Source organism: Rhinolophus sinicus, chromosome 14, assembly GCF_057876585.1.
Source record: "Rhinolophus sinicus isolate RSI-liver-muscle chromosome 14, RSI-T2T, whole genome shotgun sequence".
NCBI lineage: Eukaryota > Metazoa > Chordata > Mammalia > Chiroptera > Rhinolophidae > Rhinolophus > Rhinolophus sinicus.
The window spans coordinates 139,362,250-139,386,744 of record NC_142514.1 but is presented as its reverse complement, the minus strand read 5'-3'; the positions used below and the strand labels follow the sequence as shown (position 1 = coordinate 139,386,744).

At 48.1% G+C, this 24,495-nt stretch overlaps 1 protein-coding gene, 1 long non-coding RNA gene and 1 other non-coding gene across 9 annotated transcripts in view; 1 reads left to right on the top strand and 2 right to left on the bottom strand.

Annotated features, from left to right (window-relative positions):
* Positions 1–4,526: 4,526 nt before the first annotated feature.
* The window catches only part of XRRA1 (X-ray radiation resistance associated 1), a 52,946-nt gene continuing 32,977 nt past the window's right edge, over positions 4,527–24,495 (bottom strand). For 6 of the 7 annotated variants that reach the window (XM_019744366.3, XM_074335766.2, XM_088791563.1 and 3 more), the window contains 9 exons: positions 21,178–21,218; positions 19,745–19,870; positions 13,077–13,170; positions 12,238–12,353; positions 9,179–9,520; positions 6,496–6,694; positions 5,693–5,808; positions 5,396–5,501; positions 4,527–5,032 (listed from right to left, as the gene is read on the bottom strand). In XM_019744366.3, the coding sequence (XP_019599925.3) occupies positions 4,779–5,032; positions 5,396–5,501; positions 5,693–5,808; positions 6,496–6,694; positions 9,179–9,520; positions 12,238–12,353; positions 13,077–13,170; positions 19,745–19,870; positions 21,178–21,218 (1,394 nt within the window). In that variant the 3' untranslated portion in view covers positions 4,527–4,778. Of the gene's footprint in view, positions 5,033–5,395; positions 5,502–5,692; positions 5,895–6,495; positions 6,695–9,178; positions 9,521–12,237; positions 12,354–13,076; positions 13,171–19,744; positions 19,871–21,177; positions 21,219–24,495 lie in introns of those variants that run through there. The other variant, XR_016018742.1, reaches the window with a different exon arrangement.
* Positions 12,686–24,494, top strand: LOC141572220 (uncharacterized). Its single transcript, XR_012497481.2, has 3 exons — positions 12,686–12,995; positions 13,447–13,531; positions 22,563–24,494. It is a non-coding gene; the product is annotated as an uncharacterized LOC141572220 (long non-coding RNA).
* On the bottom strand, positions 22,580–22,653 carry TRNAS-ACU (transfer RNA serine (anticodon ACU)). The gene has a single exon. It is a non-coding gene; the product is annotated as a tRNA-Ser (tRNA).

Below are 24,495 nucleotides of genomic sequence, written 5' to 3'. Positions count from 1 at the left end.
ACGAGTGGATTTTGGGGAGGAGTACTTGATGTGCTGGTGCCTCTCAGTTCTCTGTACAGACACAGTTGTTTGTAGGGCCCTTTCCCCTGCCACCTAGAAATAGCAAATGGGTTATATATTGATTCTATTCATCCAATTAGAATTGGAGAAGGGGCCTGGGTCCTTGTTGACTGCCACTGTTGGCCACCTCCACCCAGACTCATTCATCATAAAGAGCATTTTGACAGAGGACTCAGTACAGGGCAAACCCTGCCAGGGATGCTTCTGCTAAAAAGGAAACGGCATGAAGTCAAATGGGATGGTGTGTTGTTTATACAAACAGGACCAAAGTGAATTCTTCAATCTGGTTTACCTGCTTGAGGAGAGGCCCACGTTGAGAACACTGTGAAGCAAACTCCTGAAAGTGAATGTTCTGTTTCTAGCCACAGTCTTCTCCCTGTAGAGCTTTCTGAAGAAGATTGTTCTACAGAATGTCGGGCAAATCTGGGCTGAGCTTAGACCATGTGTGTTTGGTATTTGATGCTCTTTGCTCTGGGAAATGCCCCGTGTTGGAATGTGTTGCTGCGGCATCAGAATGACGGGAGAAATGAGGTGGGGTGGGGTTTCTTTCCATAGTGTACAACTACGTCTTTTGAGTTCTAAGTTTATTTCCCGTTTACAGCTGTTCTATCCAACCATTCTTCTAATGACAGCATGAAGAACAAGTTTGAGTAAAGAACAAATGTACAGGATGACGTTGTCCTTGCCCATTACACTGGACTCAGAATGTTGGAGGTTTAAAAATACCTTCTTTGGAACCATTGCTCAGCATCTCATCAAAACCCCTTGGTGTCAATTTCTCATCCAACAGAGAACAAATGTATCCCTGTTCCATCTAAACTTGTAAAACTGATTTGAAGGACTGATGTAGGAGTCCGTGCCATACATGGTAAACCAGCACTTGGGGCACATTTGAAATCACCTGGCCCAAGCTTTTTCAAAGGAGGGTTGTTAAAATGATGTGCAAGAAACCACGCACCCAGTCACACATACAAGAACAGAAATTTGATTGTCCCTTGGCCTGTAAAGTAACAGAAAATGCTCTACATACCACACTCATTAATTCCCTTATGATCTGGTACGGTCAAAGTGGTGGCCCTCACGGATGGGGAACTGGCCCTGACTGCCTGCACGCTGGGTCCTCTGACTCCAAAGCCACTGATTGCTTTTTCCGCTGCCCTGACTCAGATCAGCCTCAGGGTGGTGCCATCTTCCTCCCCTGGCCTTGGCTAACAGTAGTGCCAGTTACTTTCTGGATTGGCTTTTCTCCCAGACTGGGCCTGACAGGGCTGAAGAGATGACGCTCCGTTGAGGGTGGGAGGTGTCGAGGTAGCAAGGAATCTGAGGCACATCTGCATCTCAATTAGTTCTCCTGTGGCCACGTCCTGCTCTCCCTGGGCCATCACTGGTACCTTGGATAAATGACTAGGAAAATGGATACAGACTTTTGAAGAATCGGTGGTGGGAGAAACTATTTCTAATGGTTTCCTCTTGTTAGAAGATTGGAGAAGGCTCAGAAGAGTGTGGCAGCCAGCTTTCCATCTGCTTATGGAGAAGGAAGAAGGAAGTGGGCTCTGCGTGAGAACCAGTCTTGGGGATGGGGGGGAGGGGGTTTGAGCATTTGAGCAGCTAATGGCAGATCAGACGTCCTGGAGAGAGGGAGTGACTGTCCTGGCAACAGGGAGGGTGGGTACCACCCAAAGGCCTGATTAGTTAACAATTCTGGTTCATTTGACAAACGTAGTCTGAGGCTTTACTCACTGAGACGAGGACTAGGCCACGTCTCTTCAAAAGCACAAAACTCAGGAAACCGAGCAACTGTTTTTAAACACCAGAAGGACCCACAGAAATTGAAAACCCCCTGGATGCTACTGGGAAGGTTAAATGAACTGTCCTATATCATATAGTAACTAAGAGAGAGGAGTGAAAATTGAACCCTGGGAATGTGACAGTGTGGATTACTCCTGATATAGAAAAGAACTGGATACAACAGATAAATGTATGCCTTCCAGAGATGCAACAATTCAACTGTATGGGATGGTGGGGGAGTGAAGAGTCTGATACTTTGCCTTAAAACAGCAGGCGGGTTGGAATGCTGTTTCTTACTGATTCGAATGTGGTGGTTTTAAGGGAATGCCAAGGTAGTGCGCGTGGGAGCACGCCCAGCACTGGCCTTAGCCACAGCTGTGTACTCCCCTTAAGACAGCGGGCCTGAGCTGTTCCCCAGTATGCCTACACATTCGTTCAGTCTTACTGAGTGCTTCCCGGACTCAGGCCCTGGGCTGAGCACCAGAGGTGTTATTTGGTACAATGCAGTATGATGCCCAATGAGGTGAGACTGGGTCACAAAAAAGGAAAGCCCACTTCAGTTCAAGATGAGTTCAAGGACACACTACCTGAGCTGAGGCTGAAAATGAGTAAGAAACATCAGCTCCTATGTGGTCTCACCTAGGTCTTCCTAGATGAGTAGCAGTCACTGTGTAGCCTCCTAGGGGCTTCCTTCCTGGGAGGTCTACACTGACATGATTTGGTTCTACATGAGGGAAAAGGGGCCAGCTCTACACTCTGTAAACAGCCTCCAAGATGGAGAAAATTATTAATATCAGGAATGCAGAATGATTCTGGCAGCCTAGAACTCCAGGCTGAGGCTATGAGATGAAATGTAAAAAACCCTACATCAGATATCAAAGGTCAATTTCAAGTATAAAAAAGGGAAAGCAGTTCTGATAGTAGTCAGCAGATAAAGGCTTAATAAAACCGAAAGGGATAATGCCATTGGTTTTAAGAATAAGGAGGCAAATAAAATGTTCAGCTGTATAAAAATGTCCCATCCAGAGAAGGGAGTGGGCAGTGGGGCTGTGTGGTGCACTGGACACAGCTGGAGCACCGCATCTAGGTATCCTGAGTAAGGGGAAAACCCAAGCCTAGGCGAGGCAATCCATTTATTCAGATGGTATGCTGCGTGGAATAACAGAAACTTAAGTGTTTGTCCTGGATAAGGACAGCCTCTGTAGGATATTTTCCTATCGGTGAACGGTTGTGGCCAGAGAGAGATATACTCTTGACCAAAAAGCAGAGCTAGGACTATCGAGGGACTTAGGCAAACAGCTTAGCCCAATGGCTAAAACTGTCCTATAGCTTTCCCAACAAAGGAGGGGACGGCCTTTGGAGGGAATGAGCTCCCTGGCATGAGATGCGCAAGCAGGAACTTAATGGTCTGCTGTGGAGTTTGCCAGGTGCTTCCTGCCTTGAGGTTGGGATAGGATGTTCCCAGGAGCCTCTTGGGCCTGAGAGCCTATGGTTTGATAGTGTTTTGTTTCTGGCTGAAGGGAACAGTCCATTTCGCCAGAACTGGAAACTAGTGAGGTTTACAGTATGAAAGTTGGGGTGGATTCTTCTTCCTGACAGGGAAAGGTGGTTTGGGGCCCCAGGAGATCCATGGTGGTGAGTCAGCAATATGCCCCTGCACTGGAGTGCGCTGTGAGTCACTCCTGTCCAGGTGCCTGTGTGAATGAGTGAGATATGACTGTGTAACTGGATATGTGTATGTGTCTGGTATGGTAAATATTGAACTGGCCACTGGTGTGAGAGTGTGGTTGAGTATGACAGTATGCAAATATTCTGTGTCCTAAGAGTCTCACACTCGAAATATGGCATATACTCCATGCTTCTGTTAGATCTGTGGCTACAAGACTATATTTCTATAATCACCTTAATTACAACTTAGGTTGTGGGAGTTTGTGTTTTGCTGAGGATCCTTAATCCTTGTGCCACTGCTTCCTGGACCCTGGGAACTGCAGGCCTGCTCTCAGGTCAGCGCTGTAGGCAGCTCCAGGAGAGCAGCCTCAGGAGCAAGGGTTATGTGCAGCATCCGTCTCTGGAATTCAGCCCGTGGCCTCCCCAGCTCCCTTGCAGCAGCGAGAATGGGGCAACCCCACAGGCTGCCTTGGCCATAACTACGTTACTTACTGCGAGCAGGGGCTGGCCTTGCACAGCCCTAGGGTGTGTTTTCGAGCCACAGCCCATGGTGTTTGCATTTGAGACTTCAGTTTGTGTCCTAGATTAGAGGACCTGGGAAAACTCCATGTAAGGCCTCTACTCGGCTGTCCCAACTTCTTGGCCGTGGCTATCTGATAAGGGAATTCCCAATCCTCTCTTCCCCCTCCCCGTATTTGCCCTCACAATGGAAAGCTGCCCATAAGAAAGAACACCCTTTCTGGGGCTCGATGGCCTCAATTTTGCCACCCCCTCCCAACACACACACACTTCACCGGCTGTGGGTGAGTTAGTTAACACCTCTGAGCCTTAGATTCTGTGCTCCTCTCCTGTTCCATCCACTCCGTTTTCCATCCTAGCGATTCACACAGCTGGGTTGGACTCGTGTGACTCAGGCAGGTTTCCCACAGCCTCTAGGGAGGCGCATCAACCCAGGATCTTTCCCCAGTGTGACGGCCTGGCCCAGACGCCAAGACAGAACGTAGGCTACCTGCTCTCTGCACCCACTCTTTATTGCTGCTGGGCCAGGCGCTGGGTCCTGCAGGGCCTGGGGAGGGGAGGTCCTGACAGGCTCCCTACTCTGCGGCCAGCCCGCAAGGCTGAGCTGAGCTCCGAGGCCCAGGCCCAGCCCAGCCCAGCCGCGCCGAGGCGCCGTCAAGGGTACACGGGCGGTTGAGGGTGCGGAACCCCCGGGGAGGGCGTGGGGCGCAGGCCCGGCGGCGCACAGGGCCCTGTACACAGCTCTAGCCTTTTGAATCACTAGCCGTGGGCTCCTGGCAGAACTCATCCATGAACTGGAGGAAGCGGCAGAATTTAGGCCGGCCCTCGCTCAGGGCCGGGCGGGCAGGGGGCGGCGCTGTGGCCGCGAATACCGTCCGCAGCGAGCAGCGCACCAGCTGCCGGTAGCGCTCCTGAAACTCCTTCAGCAGCCGCTTGGCCTCCAGGTACTGCCTCTGGTTCACCAGCCGCCGCTCTGTCCGCGGGCGCAGGACAGCTCCTGCAGGGAGAGAAGCCGGAGGGGCAGCAGGATCGCTCTAGGTCTCACCCAGCTGGATCCAGGACCCCCGGAATGTGGGATGAGGTGGGGAAGGACGTTCAGGGGACTGAAAAATAGCCTGCAGCTTGGGACATTAGGAAGCCAGCAGCGTCCCCTCCCGCTTGTATCTCAAGCCTTAGTTCCAGTCTGTGACATGCTGTGTGTATCTCCAGGCAACTCCTCGCCTCACTCAGGCCTCAGTTTCTCCATCTGCACATGGGAAAAGCCCTCCCTGCTCTGAGACAAGCCCTTTGCCTTATCCCAGCAGATGAGTAAACTAGATCTCGGGTCCTGGCCGCTGAGGACCGGGGGCCAGAGCCATACCTAGTGGAGCCTCTGTAATGTTCTGGGGGTCCCGCATGCGAATGAGGACGTCATCCAGCAGCTGGGCTCGAGTCTTCCATGGGCGCGGAACAGGGATCCTCTGAGCCTGACAAGGTAAGAGAGGGGAGTGTTATCCCAGTCGTATGCTCAGACTTTCCTGGCCTCACGTCCTCAGGCAGGGGAGCACTTGGGGGCACTGGGGGAGCATGGCCCTTGGAAGGCCCCACGGTGACAGCCACCTCTGTACCTGTGGGGGTCCTGAGGCCCATGTGTGCACTCAGTGAGGTGCAGTTTTACCCGTTTCTCCTTGGGAACATGGTGTTTCTGAAGAGTGTCCCACTTGGGCTTAGACGAGTGGTGCAGGAGCGGGCGCTTCAGCATGCGCTGCAGGGCCTGGGTGTTCTTCCGGATTCCTAGGGCGGCAAGGCAAGGTGCAGCCAGGCACTTCCCCCTCCGCAGTGCCTCCCCCAGTTCCCGCAGTGCCCATCCCATAGTGACCCTGGATCAAAGGAGGAGAAGCCCCACGTCGCTCCCTGATCTGCTGCAGTATCAGAAGTCCCATCATTCCTTCAGTGACTCCTGGTCCCCTATAAGCACCCATCCTAATGGCAAAACAGCACTGGAGTGGGGAAAGGGGCTGATCGCATAGGTTAATGTAACCCCATTACCCTCAGGGCGGGGGTGGGGGGAAGCACAGTGCAGAGATTGAATGCCAGTTCCTGCGAAAGTGCCAATACTGTTTGCACACCAATCTGAAATGAGGGGCTCAGAGAGGGTGCTGCCTCCCTTGCCTCCAACCAAACAGGGAGGATTTTGGAGGTTCAATTTGGGGTTTAACTGGGCTGGTGAGGAGCTCATGAATCTGGCCCGTCTAGAGAGACTGTTCCAGCCAGAGCTGGGCCCAGACTGGCTGGAATCTTGGAACAGCTGTGGCTTCCCAAAGCCAATTAGCCCCAGGCTCCAAAGCAGGACACCCTCGGGGGCCCTCTGACAGAAGACAGAAGACAGCTCTGGTCTGGAAGAGGTACCAGCCTTGGCTTGGCCCTCACTTGATCTGGGCCATGGAGAGGCCCTGCCTTGGAGCCATTCTCTTCACATACCCTTTGGCTCAGTGAAGGCTGGATCAGGCTTGGCTGTCAGCAGCTCCTCGTAGCCATGGTACTTGCTGGGGAGGGAAGCAGATGGAAGCTTCCTCTGTGTCCTCTTTCCCTTTCTGGGCGCTGGGGATGGGGGTGGTCTTTGGTCTTTTTCCACCTCTGAATCATCCCTCTGGAGAACGGAGTAAGGCAGCTCATTCACCTGTGCTCAGGAAGAAAAATACATTCATTCATTCCATTAACGCTTCTCAGCATCAGCTCCATGTGCATCCCTGCGCTGGGCCCTGTGAAGGGCAAGAAGCAAGACTGGGGTGAGAGAAGGCGGTCATGAAAACAGACAATGACCATATGCCTTGAAAAATGCTGTGACAAGCATTCTGGGGTAGTCCACAGGAAGCCCGAACCCAGCCTGGGGTGCCAGGAAGCTTCCTGGAGGAGGAAGTGATGCCTCAGCCTGAGCTGAGTCCTGCAGAACCAGGAGAGCCATCCCCGGCAGTGGTGGGGGAGGGGTGTGGGCTGCAAGTGATGAGAAAGGAGGACTTGCAGACAAGGGACAGCATGACGCTGTTACAGCAAGGCGGCAGGTAAGACACAGCGAGGGGGACTTAACACTGGTCGCGCTGGAGGGCGCCGGGAAGACACAGGCGGCTGGAGCAATACATCAGGCCCGGGTCAGCAAGGGCCTTGAAGTGCCACGCTGAGGGTGTCTGTTCCGTTTTTATTTTCCTCATCCTCACTGGATGGACGGCAAGCCATGGGGAAGTTTTAAGAGGGTGCGTGAACACTGAATTAGCCTACCCCCATTGGTTTTATAAGAAACATCTTTATGAACCCTATATTGCATGTAGAGATGTAGTTATACTCATAATTAAAACTTATGACTGAGTAAGAAGACCTATAACAAGTAGAGACTGAATTAGCAATTTTAAAACTTCCCACAAAGAAAAGCCCAGGACCAGATGGCTTCAGTAGTGAATTCTACCAAACATTTAAAGAAGAATGAACGCCAATCCATCGCAGAGTCTTCCAAAAATTAGAAGAGGGAACACTCCTACCTTGTACTTTGAGGTCAACATTACCCTGAAACCAAAACTAAGGAAAGACTTCACAAGAAAGGGAAACTACAGATTCATATGAATATAAACACAAAAATCCTAAAAAATAAAATAAAATAAAAATACTAGCAAACAGAATCAGCAACATATAAAAAGGATTATATGCCATGACCAAGGGGGATTTATCCCAGGTAAGCAAGGTTAGTTTAATAACCTGGAAAACAAATAATGTAATACACCATATCAATAGATAAAAGACACAAAAAAGACATATGATCATTTCAACAGACACAGAAAAAGCATTTGGCAAAATCTAACACCCCTTCATGATAAAAAACACTCAACAAACTAGGAATAGAAAGAAATTTCCTCAGCCTGATAAAGGACATTTACGAAAACCCCACAGATAACATAATTAATGGTGAAAGACTAAAAGCTTTCCCGTTAAGATCAGGAATAAGACGAGGATGTCTGCTCTTGCCACTTCTACTCAACATTGTACTGGAGGTTATACCCTTGGCAATTAGGCAAGAAAAGAAAATGATTTTATGTTTTTTTCAAGTATGATTACTTTTTGGCTGCTAGGAAGCTCAGAATTGCATTTTGGCAGTAGACCTCTATTATGAGTCCATGATGTGCATGTTTGAGTGACAGAATAACCCTTGGACTTTTCTTGTCCACATTTTCATACAACTCTCATTTTTTTGTTTTTTATTGCTTATTTGCTTATACTCTGTTTTATTCCAAAAAGGTTCTGTTATAGTTCACAAAGATGCTTTTACACTGTATGAATTTGTATGTCACTATACGTCATCTGTGGAGTATATAAGAGGTGGATGGATAGAGAATCAGACATAAATGTGTGGACAGATGGACATCTTGGAAAGATCTGGCAGATTGGAGGGGCAAGACTGGAGGTGGGGAGATCAGGGAGGGCAATGGTACAATAATAAAGTTCAAGGGGGCCCTGCCAAGCCCCCCAGCCTTGTATTTCACCTTTGCCTACATGTTGCACTGACACTGAACCATTCATGTTCTGCACATACCATTTTAATTCCCTTCCTCTGTATCCTGCTTCCTGCTGTTCCCTCTGCCCAGAATGCCCGTGCTGCCCACATCTTCACCCTGTTACTCCTATGCAGCCTGCCAAGCTCATCTCATTTGAGCTCTTCCTCTGGTCTGGGGCAGAGGCACCCCCCGTTCCTCTAGGCCCCCAGCCCTGGTTTTCTCTCTCAGCACGGTCTGCAGGCACTGCTCCTGTCCATCCCCCCCGAAACTGAGGACACCCTGAGGACAGGACCGTGTCTCATCCATCTGTTCACAGGGTCAGAGGCATCCCCAGAAGCGAGGTGACCTTCAGCAGACAAGCAGAGGCTGCGCAACCCTTCCAAAAACAGGTCAGAGCCACACCCCCGCCAGTGCCCAGGTGCTGTCTGAGCCACAGCTCCAGGACTTGTCCCCATGGGTGTCCCTACGAGTAGCCATGGATCAGTGGAGCTTCCAGAAGGGACCTACAGGCCCTGCCAGGGGCTGTGTTTGCTTCCAGCTGCCTACAGCAGCCTGGCCACCCGAGGGCTGTGCAGGAGCCTGAGGGCTGGAACAAGTGGGCAGGGGCAGGCGGAGCCGGGCACCTGGGTCAAGAAGACGGACTCTGTGCTCTTGACTTCCTGGTCTGATGGGTGCTCCGAGCTGAGGTGGCCGGCGGTGTCACTCCGGTGGGATATGGTCTCTTCACTGTGCACCGTGGAGTCAGAGCAGATGGGAGGAAGCGACGCGAAGGTCCCGTGGGGCTGGGAAAGGCCGTCCAGACCGTCGATGGGCATCTCGGCTGCCAGAGAAGTGCCTCTGGCAGCGGGTAGCTCTTCAGCCAGCTCTGACTTGGGCATCTCCTTTGAGGGAGACTCAATTGTGGTCACAGGTAGGTGATGGAGAATTAGAGGCTGCTTTGGCACCTTTGGGACTTGGGTTTGCACCTGTCATGGGAGAAGGGCTGGTTTGCTTCCTAATCAGAACCTCTCCTCCTGGACCTCACCGGCTTGAGGCCACTGTGTATAGTGCTCAGAGCGCTGGGTGAGAGCTCACAGGGGAAGGGAGGGAGCAAAATCACACTCGCTGGGTACTGTGATGTGCCCCGCGCATGACCTATGGTCTTTTATACCTCCAACTACGTGGTGCATAGTCACCCTCATTTTATAGGTGAGGAAATGGGCTCGGAGAGGTAGAAGTCACCTGTCCAAGCTCACAGGTCTTCATTGGCAGAGCCTGGACTAGCCACCTCCTGTCCTGGGCTCCAGCCCTCCTTCTGCACCCCTGACCGTATCACTCGGGCCCTCAGTAGCCCTATTCCTCTGATCAAGGTTTAACACAGTGTCCTTTCCTTGGGGACTCACAGGAGGGCACGGGGGTGATGGGCCTGTGTTTTCTAGAAGGATGCTGGTCCCTGCATCTTATATGAACAGCCGTAAGGCAAATCTCTCTCAGGGTTCAGGACCAAGGGAATCACTTCTTTCCCGCTGAATCGCACAGCTCCCTCAATCAGCAAAAGCCTGACATCCTTCCTGCCTCCTGGGCCCCAGCTGCCAGGAGGGAGCCACGTGCTCAGTGGCCCTCAGCTGGGCTTAGTTCTTCTCCTCTTCCCTAGTTGATTTTATTTTTTGTTAAAGGTATTTGTCCACTGATACCTCTACTTTGACAGACAGTGTAGTGTAGTGGAAAGATCCCAAGCACTGTTGTTAGAGAAATGTGGGCCGGAATCCAGTTCTATCCTGTGAGCTTCGATCTCCTGCTCGGGAAATGGGAGAATAGACCCTGCCCTGCCTATATTGCCGTTCTCCCTAATACGATGATGGTTGCAAATGTACCTAACAAACTAAAAAGTGTAAAGGATGGCTGTTTTCTAAGCAATGTTTCCCTTTTTAAAATATGTAAAACTTTAGTGTTTAGACTGGAAGCCTCAGGACCCAGTCGTTTTTCAGAACTCACGCCACAGCGTCCAAAACACCAAGTGTCACCCTTTGCTGCCTGATGGGGAAGGGGCAACAGTTATTCCTCGCTCTCACAGGTGTGTGGAGTGCCGGGGGCATGCCCTCTGTGTGTGCCACCACCACCTTCCCAGCCCCTTCCCGAGGGATCACTGTGTAGCCTAGAGGACAAAGGTCGACAGTCCCTGGGCCTGTGTCCCCATGAGCTGGATTACTGATCCAGTGTTCTGTCTTCCACCTGTGTTCTCACACGCAAAGGGCTCGCACAGCTTCTTGGTTTCATGTTGGTGGGTCTGGGCCTGCCTGGCAGGTTCTCCATTTTCCCACAGTTCTGTCCATGCCTGGGCCTGCGGGACGGCCAGCAGCCTTCGTCCGTGTGATTGACTGTAAAAGGCCCAGAGTCTGCTGTGTCCACCCAGCCCATCTCTGGCATCTCCCATCTAGCTGAGGGCGTAGCCACAGTCTCTGTCCAGCCTGCAGGGGAGCTTAGATGGTGTTTGCCTACATTTACAAAGCATTGACTTGCTTCTCATTTGGCCGCTGGCACTTGTGTTCCCACTCATCAGTCGGACCGTGAGAGGTCCCCTGGGCCCTGACGCTAACTTTTAACAAGTTATTTCACCTCTCTGACCTGTGTGCTCGTCTGCTGTGAGGCTGACGGGACAGCACATGTGACGTGCTCAGAGAGTACTGGGCACGGTGCTCCAGACATGGGAGGAGGGCTGTGTATTAGCGCCCGGCTCACTCTGCTTGTGTCTCTTCCCAGCTGGCTGATGGGAGAGGTGGTGCTGGGATCCTTAGAGGAGGCAACAGGGGAAAATGGGGGAAACCCTTTGAATTTCTGTCTTTTTCTGGCTTTTAGTGCTGCTCTGGTCTCCTGGGGGCGCCAGACAAGAAAAACCCTGGCTGGACAGAGGCAGGCTGCAGAGCGGGTGGCAAGGGAAGACCTGTACTTAACTTCTGGTGCCAGGAAGGCCTAGTCCAGGAAGACTAAAGTTCGGGAGGGAGGAGCATTTCACAGACATTCCTGAAATCCATCAGAGAAGGATTTCACCACTTTATGGCATTCCAGAAGGCCACTCTGAGACACTCGTTGGGGCATGTACAGAGCGAGCGGACTGCTCTCCACATAAGGAAATGCTTCCTAAGACTCAGGCAGGAGACGTGTCTTCTAGGCCTGGCACAGCTATTCATGATCACCACGTATATACCTGGCACTGGTACGGGCCTGGGAGCTTCTAACGTATTTTCCTCTCTGTTGCTTCATCTAGTCAGCTCGGCAGCTCTGAGAGGTTTTCGAGTGGAGAAGCTGAAGCTCGGAGAGTGAAATGCTTGCCCAAGTTCAGGCAGCTATGGAGAGTGATGGAGCCAGGCTCATGCCTGGGTCTTGGGACTGATTTCTCCCCACATCTCCACAGCTCCTTCTCCGGGACTCAGTTTCTCTGTACACTTAGGGGTTCAGACTCCATGACATCCAAGCCTCCTCCAGACTCTGCCTTTTGGGTCTCTCTGACGGACCGTCTCATCCCTCCTGGGTATATCTGTATTAATAGGGCAAGGAACGGAGAAGACAGTGCTGCTACTACAAACCTAGTGGAGGGATTCCAAGCCTCGTGGGAGAGTGCAGCTCTATTACCAGGTTAGTCTACACGCATGAAAACAGGCTCCACTCTCTCCGGGGTTGGGGGGTCCTGCCTCAGAAGCCTTACCTTCCGCGAGTCCTTCCGAGACATCAAAATATGATGCTTAGCCTTCGCTATCTTCCTCCGAACTAAGTGGATCCCCAGCCGCTCCTGGAGGAAGCTTTTTAGCAGTGGAGGGACCCCTGGCGCCATGATGGGAAAATAAGATTATGATTAGCTAACATTTATTGGGGACTTACTACGTGCCAGGCACTGTTCAAACTGCTGTACATATATTAACCTACCTAACTCTCATACCAACCCTAGAAGGTAGGTACCTATATTATTCCCATTCAATAGGTGAGGAAACTGAGGCACAGAGAGGTTACGCCAACAAAGATAACGTGCAGCAAGGATAAGAACTCTGCTGGTGTCACTCCAGGGCTCCTAACATGACTTCAGCCACCTCATTTGATAGTGGGTTCCACAGCTGACACAGCACCCAGTCTTCAGTGTGCTCTGGGAGGGGCATCACCCCAACAGGGAAACGAGGTCATAACAGACCTGTTCCACAGAGCAGGATGTCACTGAAAGAGCTCATACAGGATCTAGATAATTCTGTATTCCATTCCTGGCTACGCCTCTTTCTTGCTGTGTGACCTTGGGTAGATCATGAACCTCTCTGATTCTCAGTGTCCTCCACTGTGCCCCAGGACAAGAATGCCTGCCTCTCAGGGTTGCTGTCAGGATGAGCAGCTGTGGAGCAGCCACTCAGCAGTGTCTGTTGTTTTCTCCATCTCCTTTGTCCACCCATGACGCAGAGCCAAGCCCTGGGCTTGGCACTGGTAAGGCGGGGATGAGGGTGCCCGCACCGCTTCCTGGACACTGGGCGGGGGCGGGGGCAGCTTTGTAGGTAGGCACCCTACCTCGCGTGTGGGCCACCAGAGGGTTGTTGTGAAAGACGAGCTCAGAGAGAGATGGGAAGAGAGCTACTGGCAGGATGGCATCTTCCTTTGCAATCTGGAAGGCATGCAGGGGAGAATCAGGTGGACACCACCCCCACCTCTGCCCAAGTGCCCCGGGTGCACACTGCAGGGCTGCCTGCTTGCGCGGGTGGGGCGGGGCTGGGGAGCGAGGCTGCTGTGCATGGACAGGGCTCCGTCCTGGACGGCACCTTATCCCTGCAGTTTCACCGGCTCACTCCAGAGCACCTGGCCCCTCTTGTCCGAAATTCCACCATTACTGTTTCATGTTTCAGAGTTAAAAATTTTTCTCCCTTCTCCACAATGGTCATAGAGCCTATATGAAGCATTGAGCATGTTGGTGACAGAATAATAATAACGAAAACAATAGAGCACTCATCTCGCAAGGCGTCTACAAGGTAGGGAGGGCACTGATTTTCACTTCAAATACAGTCTGTCTGCCATGTCTCCTTCCCCAGGGCAACCTCTGACACCCCGCAGTCTGTGTATAGCGCTCCCGATGGTCTCCTTCCCTGAGGCCTGTCCTGGGCACTGATCTGGGTGGGACAGGGGACAGGACGGAGGGCAGGTAACCCACTCATCTAGGGGATAAGCAGAGCCCTTGGTAAGGGAGACCGCATGGCTGGTTGGGGCCCAGAGGCTGCTCCGCCCCTGGGAGGCCAGCCTCTGAAGGGCAGAAAATGCGCGGTCCCTGTTGAGCAGCGTGTCTGGAACAACGTTGGGGACTATGTTGGAGAGTGTCTATTAGCAACAGAAAAGTAGGAGAGCCATCAGTATCACAGGACTAGGAGCGGAGCAGTGACCTTCGGATGCAGAAAGCCGTTGGGTCAGATCAGGACCCCCCAAGATGCTCAGTGCTGAGGGCAGGAAGGAGGACGCCCGGCACTTGAGTCCGGTTTCCTCTGGAGCTTCACTGGGCAGCACTACATGCCCAGTGGGCTATTAACCTCATCACTGGTTTTCATTTTTGTTCATTCAGTCAACACATTTACTGAATGCCTACACGTGCCAACACTGGGTTGGGACTCAGCAAAACAGATACAACTGTTGTTCTCATGGAGCACTGCCTAGTGGGAAACAAGCATTAAAGAAACAGTAACATGAAGGGGAGTAGATTTACAACTGTGGTTCGTGCCATAAAAGAGAGGCACACGAAGCACAAGGGTGATTTGACCTAGTCAGGGAGATAGGAGGAGGCGTTCCTGAGAGTCCTGAGGACAGGTAGGAGGTGATGAGTGAATGCAGTGGGGGGTGGAGTACGTGGCAGAGAAACCTCGGTATTAACCAAAGCCATTTCCTCTACTTTCTGGGCACACAGCTAGACTGTGCATCTTCCTGCCTCCCAGGCAGCCAGATGTGCTCGTATGACTCAGTTCTAGCCAGTGCAGCCTGGGTGGGAGTGATCAATGCCACATCCAGGCACAGCCCATTCACAGCCTCCCGCTGATCCCCTGCACCTCTCAGCACCCTCCCCCTGCTCAACCATCTGTCCTCCAGATGCACAGGATCCAATCAAGGGCTCTTAAGGCCCTAGGGGGTGACAGAGCCATAGCCAGAAGGGACCTGGGTCTCTGAAGGATCATGTGGAAGGCCACGAGCCAACCAGCACCATCCCCAAAGGATTTTGTAAAAGGAAGAAATAATTTTTTATTGTGTTAAGTCCCTGAGATGTTTAAGTCTGTTGCAGCAGTTTGTGTTACTTACTCTAACTAACGCAGAGAGGAAGTGTTCCATGCAAAGAGAACAATGTGTGAAAGGCCTAACAGCAAGGAAGAGAGAGGGATTTAGAGGCGAGTGTGACTGCAGCAGAGAGAAAGGGTGTTGGGTACAAAATGAAGTGGAGATGCAAGTAGGGGCCAGACCAAAACTAGTTCAAGAGTTTGGTCCTAGGAGAACCTTTTAGATGAATTTTTAGAAATAGGAGGACCTAAATTTGACAAGACTTGGTAATGGATGAGATCTGGGTGGGGAGGAGGGACGTAAAGGAGACAGAAGTATCAAGGCTGACAACTAGGTTTCCGCTTGAGTAACTGGATGATGGAGCTATTCCCTAAGATACAGAATGATGGAGGAACGTCACATTTGAAGGGAAAGATCACTAATTCACTTTGGACGTGTGTACTGTGGAGGTACCTTTAAGACTTCCAAATAGAGATTCAAGTGAACAGTGGATACACTGGTCTGGAGTACAGAGGAGTGGTCCACATTGGAGTTACTAATTTGTGGGTCTCTGTTCATGGGCCAATGGGCATGTGAAGCCTTCCCTATGGAGAGAGTACCCAGTGAGAGGAGAAAAGGCACTCGGAGTGGGCCTTGAACTCTAACATTTGATCACCTAGACCAGGGCTCGGCAAACCTTTTCTATCAAGGGCCAGATAATAAATGTTGTAGGCTTTGCAGCCCATACAGTCTGTGTCATAGCTACTCAACTTTGCTGCTGCAGCACAAAAGCAGCCATAGACAATTCATAAACAAATAAGTGCGGTGGCTCTTTTCCAATACAACTTTACTTATGGACTCTGAAAATTGAATTTCATATAATCTTAACCTGTCATGAAGTGTTATCCTTCTTCTCATTTTTTCCAACCATTTGGAAATGTAAGAATCACTCAGCTTAAAGGCTGAACGAAAACCAGGGTCAGAAGATACAACCTATGGGCCAAATCTGGGCCCCCATCTGTTGAATGAAGTTTCATTAGTTCACTGCCATGTTCGTTCATTTCTGTACTGCCTTTTGTGCTACAAAGGGAGAGTTGAGTAGTTGCAAAAGAGTAATATATTTACTATCTGGCCCTGTACAGAAAAAGTTTGCTGACTTCTTTTTTTTTTTTTTTTTTTTTTTTTTAAGTTTGCTGACTTCTTATCCAGACTCTAGAAAAGGAGGTGAGGAGGATGAGCCTACAAAGAAGGCTAATACGTGTTGATAAGCAGTTAAATAGATAATGGTGAGTAAGGAGGGTACAGAGTCTCTTGTATGCAAATCACATGGTCAAGAAGCAGTCGCAATAGAATGGGGGATGGAAATTTTAATTTAATTTTGTCAGGATGCAAAATTCCACCCATCCAAATCAGGCAGCTAAAATGTTGAAGAAAGTTACAATTAAAACTAGTAGAAAGTTGACAGATATCAGGGCATGTATGTCATATTTTCTGGGAAATTAAGTCCCAACTGAAAAATAATGGGTTTAGGACTCTGGCTGGTGTAGTGAGCAGAATTTGGCTATCAAGCTAGCTTTTCCCCTGGAAGGTAAGTTGAATGCCCCTGGAAATAAAGTCAGGTACCAATGACAACTTGAAATTTCTGCCCAATTTCATTGGGTTGAGGGGAATATAACTTAATCTGTCAACTTTATGAACTAAGTAAGTACAAGGTAAAGGTTGAGTGACAGTGATTATTTTACTTTCGACACAAAATTACTAGATTTCTGAGTGAGTATTCTAGATGTATAAGCTCTGTTTGAAGGCAGAATGGGTTTTAAAATTTGTACCTTTAATGTATCGAACGTTAATTTCCATTTCAATAGCAGGAGCTCTGAGTATTCCTTGGTGTGATCAGAATATCATTCATTCATCTAACAAACTTACTGAGCATTTATCGTGTATCAGGTGCTATTTCAGATGATGGAGATATAGTTGTAAACAAAACAAAGTCCTAGCTCTCAAAAAAGCCTACGTTCTGGCAGTAGACAACTATTAATAGACAAAAAGATATATGTCGGGTGGTAACTGTCACAAAGAAAAATATCCTTTACAATCTCATGTGAGAGTGCAGAAAAAAATGGAAAGAGAGCTGCTCCCCTCCTCACAACAATGAAAAAAGCAGAATAACCTACATCTTAACTTTTCTTGAATCCAACAGAGAGCTAAGGTCTCAGGGTAATCAAGTGGTCTGAAATCTAAGGTTAGATGGCACCTCAAAGAGATATGTATGGGACATAGACACTGGCTCACCTGCAGCAGAAGGTGGAAGGAAGAGACAGTGAGTGCCACACAAGCATTTAAGAAGAAATCAGCCAAAAAATTTAATGAATTGCTAAAGGCCGAGTCTGGGCTAGAGTAAGAGAATAGAATTCCTGAAAGCTGCAGACACAAGGGGAATTCCCACCCACTTGTGTGTGAAAGACTGGTCGCAGGGAGGGAGACTGGAGAAAGCCTTCCTCCAGGCATAGCCTGGAGGAGAGCAGCTGCCAAGCAGAAAGGCAGGAATTCTTGCCAACCCTTCTTCCTAGTCAACAAAAGGCTTAAGTTGCTGAGGAAAGTCAGCAAACCCTGTTGGGCCCAAGGCCCTGCATTAAGAGTGGGGTGGGGAGGAAAACAATTAAAGCTTGCTACTCCTGGGGTAGGGGCAGGAAACCAACCAGGGCCCACTACAGTAGAGGTCTTCTCCTGCTGGGAGAGGGGTAGGACCACTGACACAGGCCCATGCTTGAGACACAGGGACCCAGTGCCTACCTAAGACTGGGGTTGGACCCTCCCTTTGGCCGCCTACTACCAGACTAGCCAGGACTAGGTAACAAGCGAAAACAGCACTGCTAGGGGAGGAAAAAGAGTGTGGACATAAACCCCTCAGGTGTAGGAACCCAGGGAAGGCTGCAAGCTGAGGACAGAGCAGGAACAGTGAGAAAAATGCTCTGGCACCCCAGCAAGAACCAACTATATGCTGTTTCAAAGAGATGTGCTTTAAATATAAATCTATAAATAGGTTGAAAGTAAAAGGACAGAAAGATATATACCATGCCACTAGTAAGGTTGTGCTGTGTAACTGTATTAAAATCAGACAAAATAGACATCAAGGAGAGTTAGAGGCAAAGCGTGACAGTAATAATAATACAGGGATCAACACACCAGGTAGATATAAAACTTCTAAATGTATATGTACCTGATAGGAGAGCTTCAAAATACATGCAGCAAAAACTGAAAACTAAGGGCGGAAAAAACAAATCCGCAATCATGAATGGAGATTTTAATACACAGCTCTCAACAACTGATAGAACAAATAGACAAAACAGTACAGAAAAGATGAGTGACACTACCCCCACCTTAACTTAATTGACATTTATAGAACACTATCCCCCCAAACTGCAGAACACGTATTTTTTCTAAATGCACATAGAATGTTCATGAAGATAGAATATAGGGTAGACCATAAAACAAGTTTAAAGAGATTTCAGAAGAATGAAATCCTACAGATTATGTTCTCTGACCACAACAAAATTAAATTAGAAATCAAAAAATATAAGACAATTAGAAGAGCCCTATATATACAGAAATTAGCTCACTTTAAATAACCCATAGGTCAAAGAAGAAATCACAACAAAAATTTAAAATGTTAATTGAATGAAAATAAAAACACAAATCAATTTGTAGGATGCAACTGAAGCTGTGCTTAGAAAGAAATTTAGTTTTACATGCCTATGTTAAAAAGAAAAAAGGTCTAAATCAATGACCTAAAATTATACTATTAGCGAAACTAGAACAAGAGGAGCAAATTAAACTCATTGTGAGTAGGACAAAAATAAAGTTTTGAGCAGAAATCATTGAAATGGAAAACAGACATATAATAGAGAAATCTAGCAAAACCAGCACCTAGTTTTATACTAATAAAAAATTCAATAAAAGGGATCACTTCTAACTATTTTGGACCAATAAAATAAAAGACACAAATTATCCATTTCAAGAACGAAAAGAGGGATCCATACCACATCTATGGTCCCCACAAGGGTGAGAAGACTATTCAATGAGGAAAGAAGATGTAGGCATCTTGTCATTAAATTGTGTTGAGAAAACTGGATATCCACATACAAATGAATGTAGTTGAACTCCTATTTCACACCATATATAAAGATTAACTCCAAATGGATCAAAGACTGGATGTCAGAGCTAAAATTATAAAACTCTGAGAAGAAACACTTGGAGAGTGGAGCTGTACCAATTGCTTGCCTCAGAAGGAATGGAAGCAGAGTACCTTAAAAGTTGCCTGCATTTCATGCTTGAATAGGGCTCACTTCATGGTGTTTACAGGAAGTAAAGTGCATGGATATTGGAAAAATATTACTATGTTAACACAAAACAGGAAAAAACCATTAAATCTGTTCCATGGGCTTTACAGCTGCTGTTCCCTTCAGCTAGAACATTTTTCACTTCACTCTACCCTTAGTCTTCACCTCACTAAACTCATCGATTCAGATCTCAGCTTAAATACCACTTTCTCAAGAGCCTTCCTTGATCCCAAATATTAGGTTAGACTCCCCTGTCATATACTTCATAGCACTGTGAATTTCTTCATAACACTAAACATGGTATATTGTGATTATTTGTCTAGTATCAGTCTTCCCTATAAGCGACAAGCCCCATAAGGGAAAAGGACCAATCTTTCTTTGCACGGCTATATACCCAGAGCCCAGCAGAGCCTGGCACATGGTAAGTGCTAAATAAATATCTGTGACTGAATGGATGGACTCCTGCCTTGGCTTACACCCCCTCCACTTCTCCCATCCTGAGAATTCCTGAGCCCCCAAATCTGTAGCGCAGGGAATTGGAGGACTGGCTTTTAGGCGTCCTACCCTCCCATCTGTGCCCCTGAGGAAACACGCAGAGAAGCAGAAAGTCACCTTGTTGTAGGCCAGGCTAAGGTACCTCAGCTCTGGGAAGGGTGGGGCCAGCGTCTGGTTCCTGGCCTTCAGTGACTTCACAGGAAGAATCTCGAATGTGGGCGGAAGTGCAGATACCTTGGTTGTCTTAGAAGGGAAAAAAGGTCAACGTCAAAATGTCTTGATGATAAAGAAGATGAATGCTGCCTAAGGGCCAACACACCTTTCCTATGGTGTGTGGTGGGAGGAATGGCCATTGTAGAGAGGCCTGGCCAAAAGAGACATCTAGGGTCATAAAGGGAGATGTCCCCAAGGGCCCAGAGTTCTGGCTCTAAGTTCTCTGAGGGCACATGGTGAGCTAATTTTCTGGCACCCAAAGTTCCAGTTTCAAGTTCTCTGAGGTCAAGGCTAATCCAGTGGTGTAGACGTCAGAGGTTCTTCGCCCTGCCTCCCACCCTCTGTCCTATAGCGGCTTATCCTGAACTGGACCCTCCTTCTTACACAGTTGGGCTGAAATTTCTCCAGAAGGCAAAGGGGCAGGTGCTCGCACTATTTATAAGGGGACTTTTCCTAGTGGGAAGACGGAGAGCAGAAGTGACCTGAGCCTTGAACACCTGGTCTGATAGGTTAGCTCACGTCCCACAGTGGAGGCTGTTCATTCCAGGATGAAACAACAGCTAAGGTGGGGCCTGAATGTGGCACAGTGCATCTGGGTCATGGCTTCTCAGCACAACCAGCTTGCCTCAGGGTCAACATGTCTGATCCAGCAAAACACGGAAATTGCTGGATTAACCATGCCTAACTCAGTTCACTCACTGATTCCTTGAGTTAAATGGAACCAAAGGAAATTACAAGGTAGATGGTGGGCTAATGATTGGGTACAGATGAACTGGAGGCTGTCTCAAGCTCCATTAATTGACTAATGTGTACTTCGTATTGTAAATGATAAACCAACATTTAACGCCTCAATCATTGTGCGCTTGGGTAGTGAGCATGTACCTGGAGAGAAAAATGGGTTTCCTGAAGGCTGACGGAAGTAGTGTCTAAGCCAGTGACACCGAGGGTTAGGCCCTGGATAGTGGTGTATCTGGCAAGGACCACTCACTTTGGGGGCTCTCGTGAGGAGATCCTGGGGTTCATCATGGGGCAGCCTCACTTCAGTGCCAGCTTGACCACTTGAGGCAGGAACCTCGGCCTACAGAGCAGCATCTGAGCACAGTGAGAGCCAGCCTGGGGCCTTGTGAGGTCAGGGACCTGTCATCTGTCCCCCGCGGCTTCTCCACGGGCCTGCGACGCACGTGGCCTGTGGGAGATTCTCAATGAAGACTGTTCAATGAATGGGCTTCCTCAGCGTGATATATATAAATGTCTCTCATGGCTCCACTAGCTTGTTTTTGTTTATTAAAATGAATGTTCTAATTCAAGGACACAAATATAAAACAGGCAGTTCCTACCTCTGAGGTGGAAAATCTAGGGTAAGATGAGAACACAACTTCTGAAACAAAAGAGAAACAGAACAAAGGTTGGTGAGAGCATGGAGTGACCCCCAGAGAGGCCAGGGTCTGGGTCTGCCTCCCACTGTGTACAGCAGGGTGCCTCCCAGAGGGGGTCCTCACTGGTCCTCAGCTCCAGTGCCAACTGGGGAGAGGAGCTGGCTGTGACATCTGTCAGGTAGTAAGCCCTTTGCTCTTAAAATAAAATCCAAAGTCCTTGGCCAGGCCTCCGAGGTCCTGCCTGACCTGGCCGCTGCCTACTTTCCCAATCTCATCTCACGCTCCTCTGTGCCCCTCCCTCACTGTATGTCATCCATACTGACTTGGCAGCACGCGAGCTCCTTCTGGCCTCGGAACTCATGGGCAGGCAATACCGATCAGAAGGCAAATCAACTGTCTTAGAAAAGAGAGATGGATATAAAAGATATTCTGGCAGAGGATTTGAAACTACTATGTGTTATTAGTAGAAATAGAATGTATCAAGACAGTGACTTCAGGAGAGAGACCCAGAATAACCAGCAGCACAACGAAGGAAGAGGCTGCAGAGTGAGTTTACTCTTGGGACCATCAGAAGATGAGCCAGTAAACAGCTGAGCACAGCCTAATACATCGGAGCACGTGCCGGACTACACCCCGCACAGGTGCCGCTCACCCACCCTTGCTCTGGCTAACGAGCCCCTTCCACATGTTAGTATCACACGGAGGGAGGTGACCGAAAAATGAAGTAAACAATCTTAGGGGTGGCACACCACATGGCACAACTTCTCCTGTGACAAGGGGCTGGAAGGGAGCTCGAGAGAGGTTTGTGCAAGGAACAAAGGAGGACTTAGCAGGAGGATGGGCCATGGTCCCAGTGTGGGTGCTGAGGCGAGAGTGCCCCCATGTCTAGAAAGATGAGGTGCAGCACGCTCAGCCTGAACACAGGTCCTAGCCGCTCCCCACAATCTCAGAAAGCAGCCCCAGAAAACAGAACCTGCATTCTAAGGTCCTGATTGGGGATTGTTCAACAAAAAGATGGATAATTAAGACTCTCCTAATAGTTGAAGAAAATTAACACTGTGAAAAAAAGTCGTGAAATATAAAAAAAACAGAACTAGCATCTGCAAAAAAAAACCACACACATCAGAGTTTAGTTAATAAAAAGAATAAAAACTTTGAAATAGAATAATTACTATCCTCTGAGAAATTAAAAAGGCTATTTCATTCCTAAAACAAAAGCTATTACCAATTTTGTGAATTTAAAATATAACAATCAAATAACAGACTTAATAAATGTGCTGGATGAATAAAGAGACCCAGTTGAACATCTAATTCAGTTCTTTTTTTTTTTCTTGTTTTTTTTTAAGGAGGTCACAGCTCACAGTGGCCCATGCAGGGATCGAACCGGCAACCTTGGTGTCAGTAGCACCACGCTCTAACTAACTGAGCTAACCAGCCACCTCTGAAGAGCTAATTCATAAACTGAAAGACTAAGCTGAAAAGACCCTCTCAGAATGCAGTGCAAAAAGGCAAAGAAATATAAAGTTAGCAGAAAAGAGGAATAGAAGGTAAATCCAGAGCTTTCAGCATCTGATGGAATTTCAGACAGAGATGACAAAGATAATGAAAAGGGGAAATTAAAGAAAATTTCTCCAAGGTGAACAAAAACACACATCTTTGATTGAAAGAACCTTATAGTACCTAATGGGATAAACAAAAAGAGCTGCACATGTGGATGCATCTTAGTAAAACTTCCAAAGGATAAAAGAGATATATTAAGAGATTCCGGAGAGCAAAAATCGGTTTCCTACAAAGAGGTGAGAATCAGATTGGCATCAGACTTCTCAGTGGCAACAATGGATCTAGGGGGCAATGGAGTAATATCATCAAAGTGTTAAGGGAAAATTATTTTAAAGCTAGAATTCTCTATTCAATCAAACTGGCATTCGAGTAGATAAAGGAGATTTTGAATAATTTAGGGACTCAGAAAATCTACTACCTGTAAACTGTCTTTGAAAGAATCATTCAAACAGCAAAATGAAAAGCAACACAGAATAGGAAACTATCTTTGTGACTGTGAGAAAGGAAGATACTTCTTAAATAAAAATCCAAAGGCATAAACCATAAGGGAAAATTCAATAGATTGGTTGTTATGGGCTCAATTGTGTCCCCCCCCAAATTCATATGAACACCTAACCTCCAGGGCCTCAGAATGTGACTGTATTTGGAGACAGAACCTTTAAAGGGGTAATGAAGGTTAAATGAGGTCATTAGGATAGGCCCTAATCCAATATAAATGGTCTTCCCATAAAAAAAAAAAAAAAAAGGAGATTGGGATACAGACAACACAGAGGGACAACCAGGTAAGGACAAAGCAAGAAGGCAGCCATCTATAAGCCAGGGAGACAGCACTCAACAGAAACCAAACTTCGGGCACCTTGATCTCGGATATCTAGTCTCCAGAACTGTGAGAAAATAAATTTCTGTTCTTTAAGCCACAACCCGCGTTGTTCAAGGATCAACTGTACATGAATTTCAAGTCAGGCAAAACTCCTCTATAGTGATGGTGGTCAGAACGTGTTATTCTTGGAGGAGGTACTGACCACATGGGATGCTGGAAATGTCCTATATTGTCATATGAATGGTGGTTTAAAAAGTGCATGTAGGTAAAAATTCAAGCTCTACACAATATTTCTATATTTTACTCTATGTAACTTATTTCTCGATTTAAAATAAATGTAAAAAAAAAAAAAAAAAAAACAACAGTGGTATTGGCACCATAATGGATAACTAGATTAGTGGAGCAGAATATACAATCCAAAAATATACTCCTGTGTTAAAGGGATTTGGGTTTACAATAAACGTGCCATTTCTTTCCTTGTTTGCCTCTGCCTGCTGCCACCTGGCTGCAATCCTTGGCACAGTGGCGGCCGTCTTGAGACTTCAGTGGGAACCAGCCTACAAGGACAAGCAAGTGGGCCAAGGATGGCAGAAAGGAGGATGGAAAGAACCTGAGGCCCTTGAGAACATTAATGCCCCCCAGAATTAACCATCTCTGGAAGCCTTACCTCTGAGTTTCTTACTAGTTGAGATTTGAAAAACTCAACTTTTGACCGGACTTGAAAAGCATCTTAACCGAGAACCAGTTAGGAAGTCACTGAAATAACTCATGTGAGACCTCCACCTCCCCAGGCCCAGCAGCTTGAGTGCAGCAGCTCCCCAGGGAGCCACAGACTTTCAGAATAAACTCTCAGAAGCGTACTCCCACCCTGGGGCTAGGGACACTGGACCAAAGGGCAT